The sequence below is a fragment of the Phaseolus vulgaris genome, chromosome 6 (assembly GCF_051622355.1).
Source record: "Phaseolus vulgaris cultivar YP4 chromosome 6, ASM5162235v1, whole genome shotgun sequence".
Lineage (NCBI taxonomy): Eukaryota > Viridiplantae > Streptophyta > Magnoliopsida > Fabales > Fabaceae > Phaseolus > Phaseolus vulgaris.
Window position 1 is genome coordinate 19,096,630 of NC_143503.1, and position 18,321 is coordinate 19,114,950.

The 18,321-nt window shown below is 34.5% G+C and overlaps 1 protein-coding gene and 1 pseudogene across 1 annotated transcript; both read left to right on the forward strand.

Moving 5' to 3' along the window:
• Positions 1–794: 794 nt before the first annotated feature.
• LOC150027252 (thaumatin-like protein 1 pseudogene) lies at positions 795–9,538 on the forward strand (annotated as a pseudogene).
• A 78-nt stretch (positions 9,539–9,616) lies between these two features.
• LOC150027253 (G-type lectin S-receptor-like serine/threonine-protein kinase LECRK3) lies at positions 9,617–11,350 on the forward strand. Its single transcript, XM_090303723.1, has one exon. The coding sequence runs from the start codon at positions 9,632–9,634 to the stop codon at positions 11,348–11,350; it is 1,719 nt and encodes a 572-aa protein (XP_090159849.1). The 5' UTR covers positions 9,617–9,631.
• The last annotated feature ends 6,971 nt before the right edge of the window (positions 11,351–18,321 follow it).

Below are 18,321 nucleotides of genomic sequence, written 5' to 3' on the forward strand. Positions count from 1 at the left end.
CGGATGGTTTTAATAGATGCCTGAAATTGATTTTGTGCAAATGTAATGAATGACTCTAAGAGATGTTGGGTTTCAGATTTGTGATTCATAAGAAATAGCCAAGTACATCTAGTATAGTCATCGACTATAGTGAGAAAAAAACGTTTTCCAAAATGAGTTGAGGTTTTATGACGACCCCAAATGTCACAATGCAATAGATTAAATGGAGAATGAGATTTTATTGTGCTTAAAGGAAAGGGTAGCCTTGTCTTTTTAGCTTTGGGACAAATACTACAATGATTATGAATGGGAATGAGATTTTTACTGATAGGGATAGGTAGTAGGGAAGATACAAGTTGTAGACACGCTGGAGAAGGATGTCCAAGGCGCTTGTGCCATAAATCAGGATCGGTCGATATTTGAGATGCGTGGGCTTGGTTTGGAAGAGGGGACATGTAGTATAAGCCTGCGTGTTGTTTACCCGAGCCAATCATCCTCCCCGTAGCCAAGTCCTGTAAAACGCAACCATGTGGAGTAAAAACGACACAACAATTTAGTGAACTGGTTATCTTACTAATGGACATGAGATTTAAATTAAAAGAAGGAACACAAAGAACATCTTTGAGAGTGATTTTGCCATTGAATTTAATTGTGCCTGTAGATGAGATGGGCGCAGTTGAGCCTGTGGGCAAATTAACATTTGAAATAAATGATGATGAAGTGTGTGTGAAAAATTGTGAATCAGATGCAATGTGATGGGTTGCTCCGCTATCCAAAATCCATGGTTTCGTAAAAGCAGAATTAGAAGAGGAGTTATGGGCAAGCATATCTGCAGAACTAACAAACGTGTCACTTTTACCGTTATTGTTGAGCGAGGAAATAGCCTTTGCCAATTGTTGAATTTGTTCGACACTGAAGTGTTGTACGAGGTTTCTATCAGACTCGTTACTGGTGCCTTCTTTGCCAGACATGATTTTTTATTTAGGGGATAAAAATGGAGAGGCTGTCAGGGAACCAAGATCGGTGCTCTGATACCATATAAGAAAATGGTAAAAAATGGTAAGAAGAAAATATGTTTCTTATTCTCTTATGTGTATATTACATAACTCATGTATAGGAAATATATAGGGAGTTTCTCTCTCCCAAATTACAATCTAATTAGGTAGGATACTAATCATGAGATTCTATAATTATTAAATTAATGGCATATAATTGGGTACAATATCGTCAAATATTGCATACAATAATTGCATATAATTTTATAATTATTATTTCCTTAATATCAATCTTTCAACCACCGGCTTCGTTTTGCCAAGCGGCAAAAATGCCAGTGTCAACGTACCCGTGAATTGGAACAGTCGAATCTGGGGCCGCACACTCTGCACCACCGACACAGTTACCGGAAATTTCTCATGTGTTACCGGCGACTGCAATTCCGGCAAGATAGCATGTGACAGTGGAGGGTCAGCACCGAACACGGTGGTGGAGTTCGACTTAGACAGCAACAACGGGCTTGAATTTTATGACGTGAGCTTGGTGGACGAGTTCAACTTGCCGGTGGTTGTTGTTCCCGTGAGTGGTTCAGGCAGCAACTGTGCGAGCACGGGGTGCGTGAAGGATTTGAACGCAGTGTGTCCGAGGGAGCTAAGGTTAAGCAGAGATGAGGAAGTGGTGGCATGTGAGGACCCTTGCAGTGTGTTCAGAACGGAGGAGTATTGTTGCGTTGGAAATCGTTCCTCGTGCGAACCTACTACGCTCTCCAAATTTTTCAAGACGGAATGTCCCGAAGCCTACAGCTACCGGAAAGACGACACAACGAGCACCTTCACCTGTTCCACTCCTGCACACTACAACATTGTCTTCTGCCCTAAATCTACCAATGACAGGTTAGATCAACATTTAAGCTTAAATCGCCAATTTATTCTTCATTTTCTTTTTCTTTTACAAGACTACTCTTACAAGTGGGTTATAAGTGATTGAGAGAATCTCAACACAAAAATGATACTTTCAATTTCAAAACATGAGATATATGTAATAAATGGTAAATTTGTAATTAAATGATATGAAAAAATATTAAAATAATAATATTGATGGTTGTAATGTGATTATATAAAAAATGTCTCAATATATTATTACCCATATGAACCTATTTTTTTTCAATGACTCTATTACCCTTGAAGGTGGGTTGTCAAGTGGTTGATGGAGTGTCAAAACATTATTTCTCTAATTAGTGTATTTAGGGCTTAAAATCATTGAATATAAATAGAAACTAATTTTAAAAACAAGAAATAATAACTTAATTACTATATTGATTAAATTAAATATTATCATAGAGGCTAAAAACATTATTGATATCTAAAGTAGTTTATATTATTGATAAATAGTTTTTAAATTGATATTTAATTGACTATATAGATCTTAGTTACTAGCTCCTAAAATAATATCTAATTTAGTTAATATAGTCACTAATTATTTTTTGTCTCTAAAATTAGTTTTTATTTAATTATTTTCTTGTAGCATATAGTGTGAGTCATTGACGTTTAGCACGTTGCAAATTTAAGGAACGTGAGATTATCCTTGGTGGGATAGAGGATTGAGGTATCTTCACATAGGACCCTTATTCTCCAAGACTCAATCCCAAAAAAATATATAAATACGCATCATTTAAAAAAAAGGATGTTACACAATCATAGATACTTTAAATGTTTTGCTTAATAAGGCTGCTCAACACTTTTTATTAAAACAGTAAAATAGGTCTTACTTTCATACCTTTCTAAATGACAATATCAACAGTGTTCATATACACTATTTTCGTAAAAGATTTCATTGTTTAGTGGTTTGTTTAGATTATCATATTGTTGCCGATGACTTTTTACGGCAAGTGCACCGCATTTGTCAAAAGTAATAATTGTTCCTAAGGACGTATACCGATCTCACAAGGAACAGTTTACTAATCAAGTACAATATTCCCTAAATATAAAACAAAATAATAAAAATTTGGTTTGAAAATTGTTATAATGGTAAGAATTAACAAGAAAATCAAAGAATAATTGCTTCAATGGGAAAAATAGGGATTAGGTTTCATCTATCTCACTCTCATGTATTTTGATTTACATGTCAATATTAAGTTCTTTGATTGAAATTGATGCCCATAGAAAATTCATTTATATCGATCTCTCGCATATTTATAAAAACAACTTAGAATCACACTTAGAAGTTAAAGGCAATTAACATTTCAAGTCTATCTCTAGCACTCAAATATGTTAAGTATTGTTGTGTAGGTCAGAATCCTAAAAATACCTCTCGATCAAATTTAAGATTCTCAATTTGTCATAGAAATTTATAAGTAAAACAACAATACCAATAATCAATCAAGAACAGAATATTATATCATATTAAATATCACCTCAATACATAAGAGTTTGAGCATATTACTCTCAATCCCAAAGGGTAGAATTAGTCAGGCATACTTCTAGCACCATCCATTCTCCCAACTGGGTTACAATTCACTCAATGATGTTTTCCTCTCCATCTTCCACACTAGGGTTGAGCCTCTAGCTCCCTATTTAACCTAATTTTCTAGGGTTAGGTTGCTTCATGTGTCGCGTTAATGGGCTAAGTGATAAAATATAAAAAGGCCCAATTTGTCTGACGCATTCTCGTTCAAGCGAGATACTCTTATTGCGAAATTGGCTTTTTCAGCGCTTTTCTCTATTCTTGGACCTTCCAGCTTTCTCTTATTAGCTCAAATCATTCTTCTTTACTCCAAATCTTCAATTCTCCCTAGAAACTTGCAATTAACACCAAATTTGGGAATAAAATATTTTTATTCAAATAAATATCATAAAAAATATAAAAATATATAAATTCATAAATTAGGGATTATTTTATATGTAAATTAGCAATAAATCTTCATAAGTGCCTATATTTTAATATGAAATATTATTGAAATTAGGCACTTATAGTTGCCCAATTATCTACAAGAGGAACGTGGTTAGAAAACTCTCAACATAATGAGGAAGAGGACTGACCCAATGTCCAACAACTCATGAAAACTATACAAAAAAATGGAGGAGGCTCATAGTCGAGTCGAGGAAGCCTAGAGCAAGCAAGAACAACTATAGAGTATTAATGAAGAGTAGGAGCAAACAAATCTAATAGTAGTTGGTCTTTGGGAAAAAAACGTGCATAGAATCTTTAAACAATCAACATGATTTACAACCTTTCTCAATTGAGATCATGAATGAACTAATCTTGGTTCATTACATGGTCCTAAAAGTCGAGTCTTTCAATGGAACACAAGATCATATGGCTCACTTGAATATTTTTAGAACACAAATGTTGATTAGTGTAGGAAATGATGGAGTTCGTTGTAAGATGTTTGTTAGTATGTTCGTCACAACAACTTTGGAATGGTTTAACCACCTCCCTGATGGATCAATTCATGCCTTTAAAGATTTCTCCAAAGTGTTTGGGACTCACTTTGTTGTTAATCGGATAAAACCACTTCAGTTATGTAACGGAGCTTGCTCCATGCGAAAATGATTTGCACCAATTGAAATGGAAAAGTATTGATAGCAGAAAGAATTATACATGGAATGGAATAGATGCATGGTGCAAAGCAAGGTGATGCAATTCTAGCTTGATTTGCATTGTTTCTTTTGCTTTAATTCTTTGTTGCAGAAGATGGAGCAAATTTGTGGCTTCTATGGATGAATTTAAATCGTGGATAAAGGTGAAATGAAGTATGGAAAAGATGCGAGGCAAACTTCTAAGAGGATTCTTGCTAAAACACTCGCAAAAGTGCTAACTAGGAAGGAGCTAATAAACAAATTGAGGCTGAATTTGTGCAGCAATTAATTAGTCAAATAAAGCTGCAAAATACATGGGTTAAACACCTCTATTTATAGCCTAAAGGGTGCAAAAAAATATGAAAATACTCTCCATTCATAACTTGAAAAATGACACTCTATAACTAGAGCAAATCATCTCTATTCTTGGAGTGACAAGTGGTGGCTTGTGAGTGGAGAGGATTTCTCTCCATTGAGGTGCAACCATGTGGCAGTCACACTTCCTATGTTGATTGTTCAACTTGCCTTTCACACTTCTTTTGCTATGTAGGTGTCGTTCAGGCCTCCTTAGAATCCTCTCCAAACCCTAGACGATCTAGGGCTGAAAATGGGCTCAAAGAGACCCAATTGCAACCCTAGTTAGACTTTCTACTTCCTATTCTAATAGGCCTAGTACATGACCCAAAAATAAGGTCCAAATACAAGCCCAAATAAAAATCCTACCCTATTTTTTACAATTTTATAAGAGTAGGAAATTTGGAAGAAAAGTTAATTAATTCTCTATAAAAATAGGGTTTTCTGAACTCCTTTTTCTTCTTCCATTCTTTTAGCCATGGACCTATTTAAGGCCTAAATATGTTTCCTTTCAGATGGTTCTCCATCACAAGGTTTTCTTCGGTTGAAGTTAGTGTGGTGAAGAGTTTATTCTTCTAAGTTCCCTAGACTAAGGCTGGAACCCTAGCAAAAGTGAGAGTGAGACTTTGAGAGAGTTTAGAATCAAATTGGCATAGTTCCTTTACTTCAATCAAATATGAATATACAATGAGAAGGCAACCCTAAGGGAAGGTAATGTGTAAAGCTACACTAACCTTAGCTTGCATGGCAAGTTAGGGTTAAGGTTAGATTAGTTGCACATGCTTCTTGGAAACCCTATCTTGCTTCCAAAGTTACTGATTCTAGAAGCCTCTCCTTCTTCATTTTGATGAACTCTAAACATGTATCAAAAACAAAGGAAAATTATGGCTCGAAATACAAAGCCAGAGAAAGGACACATATTCAACTTTGTATAGTTTTTACAAGGCTTATATGATTTATCTTCATCTCTGATCTTTAGCCTAAGTTTTGGTGGTTGCCTTTAGGTAGATGGTCCTCCATCATGATATTTATTATGTAAGCAACAAATTTTTGAGTCTTTGAAATCTTAGATGTTTTTGTGACATCATAATTAAGATTTCACAACTGAACGAAACAATGTTCATGGACGTTTTTGTCAAAGGCCTCGAAACAAGGTCGTTTAGAGAATATTGTGTATAAAGAACAATGGAGCGCATGAGCAAGGTTTGATCAGGTGTGTCATTTCACATCGAAGTAGCAGTGGTTATGCATCAAAAGATAATCCATGAGAGGAAGGATGAATTTAGTTCTATACACAATCACGATATAGACAATTAGACAATTGAAGAAGACATAATACTCAAACAAGATCAAGTGATAGACGCTACAATCTCATAAAAGTGGCCAAAGTCACCTCGATTTCCAATCCCCACCACTAAATACACCTCAAGGATAAATGTAGAAGGAAATACATGTTATTAAGTTTCTATTATTTCCCAAAAAAACAAGTTAGGTCTGCATCAAGATGCATGGTGTTAATTTCATTGAGTAAAACGACATAATTTATATGTTGATCTGTCATATCAAAAGAGTGATATCCTTGTACAAAAAAAGAAAGTCAAATGTGATAATAGATAAAAGGACGACCAACAAGAGCTCTCTGCAAACCAACGAGCATGAAACTCTGATATTTTGGGAGATTTCAACACCATCCATGGGGATTCTTAGGGGGAAGAAGTACTAGCTCGAATCAAAAGCATACGCCCATGTTTTTATAGATGTCATCATTATACATATGTCATGTTCTTCTGAGACTTTTTTCCAATAAGGATTTAGAGGTTGTTCATCCTTAAAAAGATGACCCAACAATTATATTAATTTTTATTATGAATGGCAATGTTCATAGAGTACTTATTGATCAAGGAAGTTTTGATGATCTCATGTACTTTATTGGGCCTTCAAATCCCAATAAAGTGTTTAATACTCTTTTATTGAGTGTTAGTGGGGTTTTAAGGTGACCACAAGTTTATGGCTAAACTGAGCTGAGAACAACTTTTGGTGTTGGGGATGACACCAAGACTTTAGTGAGTAAATACTTGGTTATCAATTCTCTTTCCTCGTATAACATACTTCACAACAAAACTGCATCACAAAATATGCTCATTTATAACTTTCACCTAGCATTTTAACCTGCTTGATTTGGATAAGAGAATAGTGTTTAAGGATTGAAGCCTGCAACCATCAAAGTATTTAAAAGAAACATAAATCATTGATGGTAAAACAATAAAAATAAGGGAGAGTTTGGTTCCCGGTTTTGAAGAATGACTAACATTAGTCTTGCAACATAATTGTGAAGCGTTAGCATGGTTGATGTCTTATATGCCTGAAATTGACCCTGATTTTTAATGTCATTAGTTAGTTTTGGACCCCAATGTTAAGCCATCATATAGAGACCACAAAAATTTGGGGTCGAGAAGAGGGGGTGATTGTAGAGTAAACTGACAAGCTTTTGTTGACAATACATATTCTAGAAATCCAATATCCAACACGATTGGCCAATGTGGTCATGGTAAATAAGGCATCAGGAAAGTGTTTTGCTATCATTAACGATATAGCACGCCATCTTCAGCACCTTTAGTTCAAAATCTTTTTCAAATTTTACTAACTTTTCTTAAATAGTAGAGTACGTCATCTTCACCATCATCACTTTGGCCCTTAACTTAACTTGTTCATCTTCAGTCTCTTTCACTACTTTGTTTTGTTTCCTCTTTTAGCCTTGGCCTCAAGTGTTTTTTTTTTTTTTGTAATCACTACCAATGTTATGGTCTTGCTTAGAGAATTTTGCAAACTAGGTGACTATTAATCTATGTTTGCTCAACTTTGACTTCTAATGATTTATAAAGTCCTAATTGTTTCCCATTTCCATAACTAAAGCTTGAATATTTGATTGAGAATTTTCTCTAACCTCCTTGCCAGGTTTGTTATAAAAACAAAAGGGCTAAGTTAAACTAAGGAGTAGGGCTGAATTGGGTTTATAATTTTTTTCTGAAAACTTTGACTTCCTGGAATTCTTTTTCAAAACCTTCAAGATTGAAAACTAGAATGCACGTTTAAGTAGAATCTAAATTGATACAAGAAAAGGACTGGAGAACAATAAATAATAGAGAAAGTAAGAAATAAAGCACACAAGAATTTATATTGGTTAAGATCCTCTTAATCCTACTCCAATCTCAACAATTCGACTTGAGAATTGTTGGTTCCACTAACTTTCTTCAAAGTTATACAACAATAAACTCTTAAACCTCTTTAAGAGAATATACAACATACTTGACATTAAGAGGATATACAATCCTATTAATCCTCACACCTTGAGAGAATCTATAGCCTTACCAACTCTTATTCACCAAGATAATAACCTTAGATAACCAACCCATAAAAACAACAAAGTACAAATCAGAAAATACAACTACACAGCATAAGAAACTCACAAAAACCATCAATTGATCATAACCTTTCTTGAAAATAATTTTGAGTGAACAAATGAGTGCATGAAAATTGTAAAAGCTCTTTCTTTTCTTAAAATCTTATGCTTAAAATTTGGGATTCAAATGTAGAGTCAAGTGCTATATTTATAGATTTTGAAAGCCTTTGACCAAAACAAATTTTAACGCATTTAATTGAGTATTATTCCATTTAATTGGTTATCCTTTGTGAATCAGCTATTCAAATTTTCTGATTTAATTGATTAATTCACCAAATAACCGATTATATCAGTTCTTCATTAATTACTTATGTAAGTCTAAGTATTTAAACAATTGATTATCATCTTGCAAAATAGTTATTAATTTCTTGTAGGAACATGTTTAATTAATTATCTTAGGAAAAGAATCAACTATTATCATGAGAATTTGAAAACACTTAACATGATTATCAAACATAACATGATAATCAATTAACCTATTGTAACTTTCATCATAACCATCTTAATCAATTATGTAACCATGATATTGATTATTATTATTTTAAAACATTTTTAAAATTATTTTACACTACTAAAAAGTCATTAAATAGAAACTAATTTTAAAAATAAAAAATAATTAGTTGTTATATTGACTAAATTAGATACTAAAAAATTATTAATATCTAAATTAATTTATATTATTGATAAATAGTTTCTAAATTTATATCTAATTAGCTATCAGGGTTTTAACTACCAATTATTTAGTTTCTAAATTTGGTAAATGTAACTTTAACAATTTGTAAAAATGTTAGTTTAAATCTTGTTACCACTCAAACCTAACTTTCCAAAGCTTTATTCAACCAAAAGGAAAATTATTATAATTTTATTTTGTTTCATAAATATGGTTATACATTGGTAATTAACATTGATTTGCACACTTGTTTTATTTGTGAAGGATGATCCATACTAATTTTTAATGTTTGTAATAAAATGTAGTCGAAGGGTTGGTGACTCACTCATTGCTGGTAATGAGACATCCAAGTGGCTTTCCCCTTCAGGTGTTTTTGCATTTGGCTTCTACCAACTTCCTAATAAGCTTTTCTTACTGGCTATATGGTATAACCAGATACAAAATACGACCATCATTTGGTTTGCAAATGGAAACAACCTTGCTCCAATAGGATCAAAGTTATAACTAAACGATTCTCGTGGACTAGTACTAAAAAATCCTCAAGGTTTAGACTTATGGACATCAAGTTTTACATTAGGTACAATTTTTAATGCTCTTATGAATGATGATGGAAATTTCCAACTATTAGATCAAAACTCTGTGTCATTATGGGAGAGTTTCTCTCATCCAACTGACACATTGGTACCTACTCAAGTACTAGAGTTAGGTGGAGAACTCTCCTCTCGACAAGGAGAGTTCAACTTTTCAACTGGAAGGTTCAAACTTCAACTACAGGAGGATGGGAATCTTGTGTTTAAGCTTGTAAATTTGGATAAGCCTTACTTTAGTACTGGCCCAGCTGATTCAAATAACAAAACAAATGTTGGCATCAAATTTGTATTTGATAAATCAAGCTTCTTGTATGTACTGAAGAAAAGTGGGGAAAAGTTTGAAGTTAGCCCATCAAATGAGAAGATATCTTATAATGATGTCTACTACAAAGCAACAATCAATTATGATGGAGTCTTGACTGTATCATATCACCCCAAAGATCCAAAAAAAGAACAAAGGTGGGTCACTTTAACAGCAAAACCAAACAATATTTGTCTGGATTCTACTTTAAAGGATGGTGGAGGAGTTTGTGGGCTTAATAGCACATGCAACCTGAAAGATGACCTGAGGTCCATATGTCACTGCCCAGAGAGATATTCTCTAATTGATTCAAATAACATGTATGGTGGTTGCATGTTGACCCCTTTCCAGAAGCAAAAGAAGAAAAAAGATCATGAAACCTTGATCATCGTGATATCAGTTCTTTTGAGCTTCTTAGTGTTGGTCATTTTAGTGTTGGTTGGTGCAATGTATTTTGGTTTCTCCTTCAACCGCAAGAAGATCAAAAGTGGTAAAACCAACAACGGTGTCGTTGAGAAAAACTTGCGTAACTTCACCTTCAAGGAACTTGTAGAAGCAACGGGTAACTTTAGTGAAGAATTGGGAAGGAGGTCTTTCAGCATTGTCTACAAAGGAACAATAGACATGACTAGTTTGGTTGTTAAGAAATTAGAAAAGTTGTTTCAAGACAATGACAGGGAATTTCAGACTGAAATGAATGTAATAGGTCAAACTCATCATAGGAATCTGGTTCGTCTACTTGGATACTGCAATGAAGGACAACACAGAATTTTGGTGTATGAGTTTATGAGCAATGGCACTTTAGCAAGCTTCCTTTTCACCCCTTTGAAAGCAAATTGGAGACAACGATTTGAAATTGCCTCTGGGATTGCAAGAGGTCTTGTTTACTTGCATGAGGAATGTTGCACCCAAATCATCCACTGTGACATAAAGCCACAAAATATACTTCTAGATGATCAATATAATGCCAGAATTTCAGATTTTGGATTAGCAAAGCTATTACTGATCAATCAAAGCCACACTGAAACTGGAATTAGAGGAACAAAAGGGTATGTTGCACCAGATTGGTTTAGAAGTTCACCAATCACTACTAAGGTTGACACCTATAGTTTTGGTGTGTTGTTATTAGAGATAATTTGTTGTAGGAGGAATGTAGAAAATGAATTTGTTGATAAAGAAAAAGGGATATTGACAGATTGGGCATATGATTGCTTCAAGACTAGAAGACTAGACATTCTTCTAGAAAATGATGATAAAGCTGTTAAGAACATTAAGAGTTTTGAAAAATTTGTGATGATTACTCTTTGGTGCATTCATGAAGATCCCACTCTTCGACCAACAATGAAGAAGGTTTTGCTAATGCTGGAAGGAATTGTTGAAGTTTTAATACCCCCAAATCCCTACCTTTATGGTTCTGCAAGTTAAAATTAAACATAGTTTGTTTTAAATGTGGTTTAGACATTTGCTTTTGTTTTCTTGTTTGTTGGATACTTATCCATTTAGCTCTTCTTCCAAGTCCAAAAATTCATTTCAACTATTTTTCTTTAGCATATTCACCGTATCCATCATTTAAAAGTTATAAGTTTGTTGCTTTATGTTCTTTATTGAATTCTATTTGTGATACTACATATCTATTGTGATATTACATGGGTTTGCTCTCTTATTGACGTTAGAAATATTGTATGCTCTTTATGTATATTTTGATTTTAGTTAAATATTTTGTTAATACATTTCTCGAGAGCATAAGAATGTAAAAAAGTTATATTATCATTTAATTATATATAATAAATTTATTGACTTTTAATATTATACAGTTAAAACCAAAGTTTATTTTATTTTAGTGACATTGAATGTTTTTTAACATATATCTGTTTTCTATTAATAATAGTTTGACATCTTTCATTTGCTTTTACCTTTTTTTATTATATATTTATAATAATATTTTAATTAAGTTTAATCATAATTCATCTTTATAATAAAATATTTGATAGCAATTTAATTTTACCTTTAATTAATGTAGAATTTTCATTAAAATATTAAGATATCTCTTACATTGATATATGAATATTTCATACGATACAGAAATTATATATTTATACAAATAATAATAATAGTGTTTTTTTCTCATACTAATTCTAATTTATGTGTCATCCAACATGATGTGATGTCTAATTTTTGGTAAAATAATAGAAATCATAACTAGAATTAAAATATGTGTGATCCTCCTACGATAAATGAAACTATTTCATTACCGTTCTTCATCAACATCGTTAAGGATGACAAAAAGAATCTCCATTCACAAATATCATAAATTAAATGAGTATATTTCTCTTTATTCTGTTTGTTTCTATGGTGTATAGATTTTACTTCAATTTATGCTTTGACTACTATTAATTTATATTTATATTTTAAATTTTATTTATATGTATTTCTAGAGTGTGTTTTTTTGGATTGTAATTTATTTGACTTTACAATTTTATAAAGTAATTTTCAAATATTTTTTTAGAAAATATAAAATAATCTTTTTTTTAAAACATCCATTGGTCTTTATTGATACCCACATATATAAAAGAATCACATTTTTTTAAAAGGAATACTTAATAAATACCAAAACAGATAATAAGATAGAATTTTTTTAAAATGTAACTTAAACAGTTCCGTTACGTTTTTGGTTACGTTTTTGTTTATGCGTTGGAGAAATGATTTCTAATTCTAGATGTGATTATTTAAAAAAATAATGTTTCATCTCTTTTGAAAGAAATGTTTTCTTAAAAGCTGAGAAATTTTAGTCAGTTGTTTTTTTTTATCAAACAGTTGAAAAAGTTGTTACTCAAAGGTATTGAGGCTAAGGCAAGTTTTTCATCCTATTGAATTTTCAAAATACTGGTTGTTTGACACTTAGTGGTTTTCAAAATGATTTGGAAAAGCTTTGCTTTGTTTTGTCTTTGCTGTCAAACTGAAACAATCGGTTATTTCGATAAAAAGAACTGGTTGTTTTTATGAAATCCTTAACAAAAAATATATTTCATCTATTGTTTTGGAAAACAATCAATTGTTTTTATAACAAAATTTTGTTTAAGTGTTTGAAACTATCTTTAAATGATTCCAACTACTTTTGATTTATGATATAACAATTTAAAACACGATTTATGATATAACAATTTAAAACACTTCCTTGAGTCTATATAAAGATTGTCTTATGATCTTTTCAAGAACTTAAGAAAGAGATATTATTAAAAATATTTTTCAAGAGATCAAGAGCTTTGGATCATCACTTGTGTGTGGAATAGGACTGAGTCTTTGTAAAGCCTAGGTGTATTCTATTTCCTTTCTTTTGAACATTGTAATTATGTGTATTTGATGTAAGGCAACTTTAGAAAAGGGTTTATGAAAATTGGGTGTTGCCAAAGAGCGGTGTGTATTCTTGAGGGGTTCATGATCATCACTCTTGGTGTGTGTTTTGTAATCTAGGTTTGATTACATAGTGAATTTCTCAATGGTTAGCTGAGGACTAGATATAGCTCTTGGTTAAGAGTGAACCAGTATAAGCCTCTTTGTGTGATTCTCTCTATCCATTCTCTTTTACACAATTTTAATCATTGTTCTTTCTTTGCTAGTATAAACAACATGTTCTTTCGAAAAAAGTACTTGTTGAATTTCTGTAAAGACCATTAAAACTGAAATTTTATCTAGTATAAACTTTTCACTCTACTTCCAAACTTTGCAAAAATCTTGTGAAAACAATTCACCACCCCTCTTGTTTAGGCCACACATTCTAACGATTGGCATCTAGAGCTGAGTTCTTGAAAGTTACTCTAGTTTTGATCCTGAATCCTTTTTGAAAATGGCTGAAAAACTACCCTTTGGAGAGGGTGCATCTATAAACAAGTCACCTTTGTTTTGTGGACTGAACTATCAATTTTGGGAGGTAAGAATAAAATTTTTTGTTGAATCAATTGATAGAGGAATCTGGGATGCTATCACAAATGGTCCTTTTATACCTAAGCTTGAAAAAGATTATGTTTTCATTGAAAAACCTTGGTCCCAATGGACTGAGATTGAAAATAAAAAGGCTCAATATGATTGCATTGCCAAGAGTTAAGTCATTCAAAATTTGGTTTTGAAAACCTAGAAATGATTTACCAAAACTGTTCTTGTAAGTGTGTTGATTCAAGCTTTTGTGAAAATTGTGATTCCCTTCAAAAGAACATTCAGAATCTTTTAAAAACTATGGACAAGTTTTCCAAAGGCCAATCTAATCTTGAAATTGTTCTTACTTCTCAAAATTGTGTTTTTTGCAAGGTTGGACTGGGATTTAATCCAAACAGCAAGAACAGACCTTTTTCAAAACCTTTCTTAAGTTTCTTTTAAAAACAAATTGTTGTTTTGTCAAAAAAACCGATTAAAATATGCTTTTACTGCGTGAAAAGGGTCACACTGTTAAATTCTACAAAGTTATGAGGTTTTATGTTCCTAAAAGTATTTTGAAATGGGTTCCTAAGGTTTCTACTAACATCATTGGATCCAAATTCATAAGGGGATCAAACATTGCTTCTTGATTTCTCTTTATTTTAGGTATTCTTGGCAGTCAAGGAAACTTTGAGTCTAAAGAATAAGTGCTCTGGGGAAAACCAACTTAAGTATTGATTGTCCTTATATTTCAAATATATGCATCTTACAATATTTCTTGACATTCAAGAATGTTCATGACACAAGTAAAGTAAGTTGTATATTCTCATTGTATGTAAGTGTCTCATATGACCATATGAACATCTCAATGTTTTCTCTTGGTGGAATCTATTAAGGTTATCTCTGTACAAAGGTATGAGCAAATTGCATACTGCATTTTTCATCACCTTGGAAGATCTTTTTTTGGTTCTGGAAAATATTCACTTTGTTGTCACAATAAAAAAATCGGTTGAAAGTACGAAACAACCTATTGTTTTGCCTCTAACACCTCTGGATAAACCTGCCATGACTACTTACACATGGTTACAACTATTCATGATTTTCAAAACTGATTGATTGGTCAAATATGCAATAAATGTGCCTCAGAATCTGATCATAAGGGAATATATTATGTTGGTTTATTGGAAATTCAAGTTTCTTATGTATTGTCATGAATTATAAAAGTTCAATCAAAACTTTTTCTGTTGGGATTGACACACTGCCTCTTTTCCACTGCTGAAGATTCTTTTTCTTTGGAAAAAAACAACTCACTAAAAGACAATTTATCTTGGCCAACTTTTTCTGCTTATATATGTGTGTGATTTCAACTGAATATTTCACAAAACAACCTGTTTTTTTCTCTTCTCTACATTTTCCCTACAAAGTTGTGTTCTACTTACTGCATTCTGATAAACTCTTCTTTGCATTATGTCCTCCTCGTCTTACTCACCTAAGAGGAAGAAATCATGTGTCATCAAAAGGACTGAACATCTTGAAAATTAGTTTTTGGGTGATAATGAGAAAATTGAAAATTTTCTGCATGAGACAAGTAGAAAGGTCATTAATAACCCAAAATTGATATCCTTCAACTGGTTAAAGGAGCAAAATCTCAAGGAAGTGAGGAAGGTCTTGAAAGATCATAAGCTAAAAAGGTTTCTTGAGATGTCTGGAAACACTTATCCTGATCTTGTGAATGTATTGTACACAAATCTACTCATTGATGATGAGAACATGTACTCACATGTCAAAGGGGTAGATATGGAGATCACTCCTACTGTATGGAAAGCCATAACTGGACTAAAATACTCAGGGATAAGGATCAACAAAGGGAACATAGGTGTTGTGGAGGACTTCAACAAAATCCAAATCTATATGAGTTGTCTCAAAAATCCTAAATTGAGAGTGAAGGGTTTTTCTGTAGGTGCTTTAAAATTGAATGAGAGGATCATTGTCTTCATTGTCACATGGATGTTAACTCCAAGGTGAAGTAATCATGTTCTTCTTACTAAAGAAGACCTTGTCCTAATCTACTGCATAATGAAGAACATCAAAGTTAATTGAATACATGTCTTCAAGGAGCATATGCAAAAATCTATGAGGTTAAGTGATTATCATTTCCCTTATGTTGTTCTTATATCTAAATTTCTTCAATATTTTGAAGTTGATCTTGATGAAGAATTGTTAGAGGTGATAAAACTATCTCATGAAATTAATAATGGGTCACTTAGCAAGATGGGATTTACCAAAGGTGACAAATGGGTTAGCAAAGACGAAGAACAGGTGGGTACCTTCTCAAAAAGATCAAACTGGAACAAATGAAGGACATCAATCTGCTACAAATGTTGGGAATCAATCTAAACATGAACAAGATGATCAAGGCATTGAAAATCCAACCGAGCAAGTTGTTGATGCAACCTATGGAGCTGGTGCAAGTGCAAGAAATGCAAAAAAATATGTTATGCATGCACTTGTGGGCTATGAGCCACCTATAGTGGGATTCCTATGTCACAGTTTGAAAGGTTGATGGTAACCGCATGGATAGCATGTCCAGTTATCAGAGAAACCACTATGAGTTTTGTGCTACCATGTTCCAACATCTAGACCAGAAAATTGAAGTTGTGCAAACCCAGCTCTTTGAATTTGCAAGGATGATTAAGAGTTTAAAGTATCACTTTCTTTTTCTTTTTATACTACTAGAATTTTTCTTTTCATTTTGTTTTAGGCGTATGTATTTATTCTCTTTGTCTATTTGTGAAGACAAATAGGGGGAGAAATTAATGGTTCATTTGGTTGTTGTTCTCGAACTAGGTTGGGGACTGGGAGAACTATTGTCTTCGGATGTCACTCGGTCGGTCGTACTTCACTTCCTCCTTCGGTTCTTCTCGTAGGATGACTCCTCAGGCGGGTGGGGTACCTACAGATGGCACTCCAACGCTCAAGTCAGTGGGGTATCGTATTCGGCTGGCTGGAATACTGTAGATAATGACGTACCTTGTTCCTTAGAATGCGTGATATTTATATTATCTTGATGGGTCCTCGCTGTTGGGCCGGATTAGGGGGTTACTTAGCGATTAGGGTTGGATTAGGTCGTTTCCTAACCATAGGTTAACCTTCGTTAATTGGGTCAACCTTTGACTTGAGCACTTTGTGTCGGTCGGCCACGTGTGACACATGGTCGACCTCGTACCTTAAAGTATGGTCTTGACACATGGGTTGACCGGGTCAGAAGACCGGTCGGTCATCCCAGTACAGTTGCCTCCCAGGCTCGAGAGATGGTACAGCCGAAGAGTCTGAAGAATGGGTCCCGGGCGGACGGTGTAATGATGAGTGAAGTGATGTTTGGGGGCGTCTGAGCGATTGACGTGACGCGCATTAATGAGGGGTTTTTCTGAGCACGAAGCGATGCGAACCGTTGGATCAAACGAATCCAACGGTTGGGGTTCTTGTGACGTTTGGGATTCCGAGGCCCTCCCGGGCTATAAATAGGGGCTGGGAATAGTAGCGTTCCACGCGTTATCTTTGCTTGAGCTCCGACACCTCGAATCAAACCGACCGCTCTTAGTTGCTTTCCTCGTTCGTTTTCAAGGTTAGTCATGTCTGCTCTTGCCGAGTCTCCCCCGGCTTGCTCGTCTTCTTCTTCGTCTTCTTCCTCTTCTTCTTCTTCTTCTTCTTCTTCTGGCCAGGCTTCCCCGGTCGGGGACGTGGAGAGGGTTCCTTCTCCAGGTTTGGTGAGGGAAGACGCTGGTAATGCGTCGGACCGCTCGGCCCCTTTTGAGGGGCCGCGACCCCATGTGGGGCCGGCCTGGGTAGATCCCCGGGTATGTGAGGTGTCGTCCTCTTTTCTTACCGACGCTTCTGTTGCCGAATTTTTGGATAAGGTTCCTGTCTTGAAGGCTTCGGCCGAGGAATCCTTGTTGGCGTTCGGTCCTTGCTCTTTGGAGGACCGTGTGTACCGGGAGCGGTCATCTACCGAGCCTCCTTTTTTCTTCATGTATGCTTGTCTTTTTTCAGACTTGCATGTGTCTCTGCCCTTTGATGCCTTTACGGTCGGGGTTCTGAAGGAGCTGAACGTGGCTCCGACTCAGCTTCACCCCAACTCGTGGGCGTCGATGCAAGCGTTTCGCATTGTTTGCCGGACGTTTGGGTTGCGCCCTCTTCCCTCCTGCTTTCTTCATTTCTATTCGTCATACCCGGCCAAGCTTGCCAGTTGGCAATCGCTGGTCAGCCGGGCGGGTAGTGTGTTGTTCAAGCCCTTCACGGCCTCTTATAAGAACTTCAAGGAGAAGTTCTTTAAAGTGTACGTGGAGCCGGCCGGGACACGTTATTTTTTTGACGAGGTTGGCCGGTCTCGTTTCCCTCTTTTTTGGTCGAGGAGTCCGACGAAGATAACGGATTGGCCGAGGCCGGCGCATCCGAGCGAGCATGAGCGGCTCGTTTTTTCTTTATTT

What these genes read in the sequence shown, in the direction of transcription:
- LOC150027253 (XM_090303723.1), top strand. Translation starts at nt 9,632, where the DNA reads ATGAATGATGATGGAAATTTCCAACTATTAGATCAAAACTCTGTGTCA.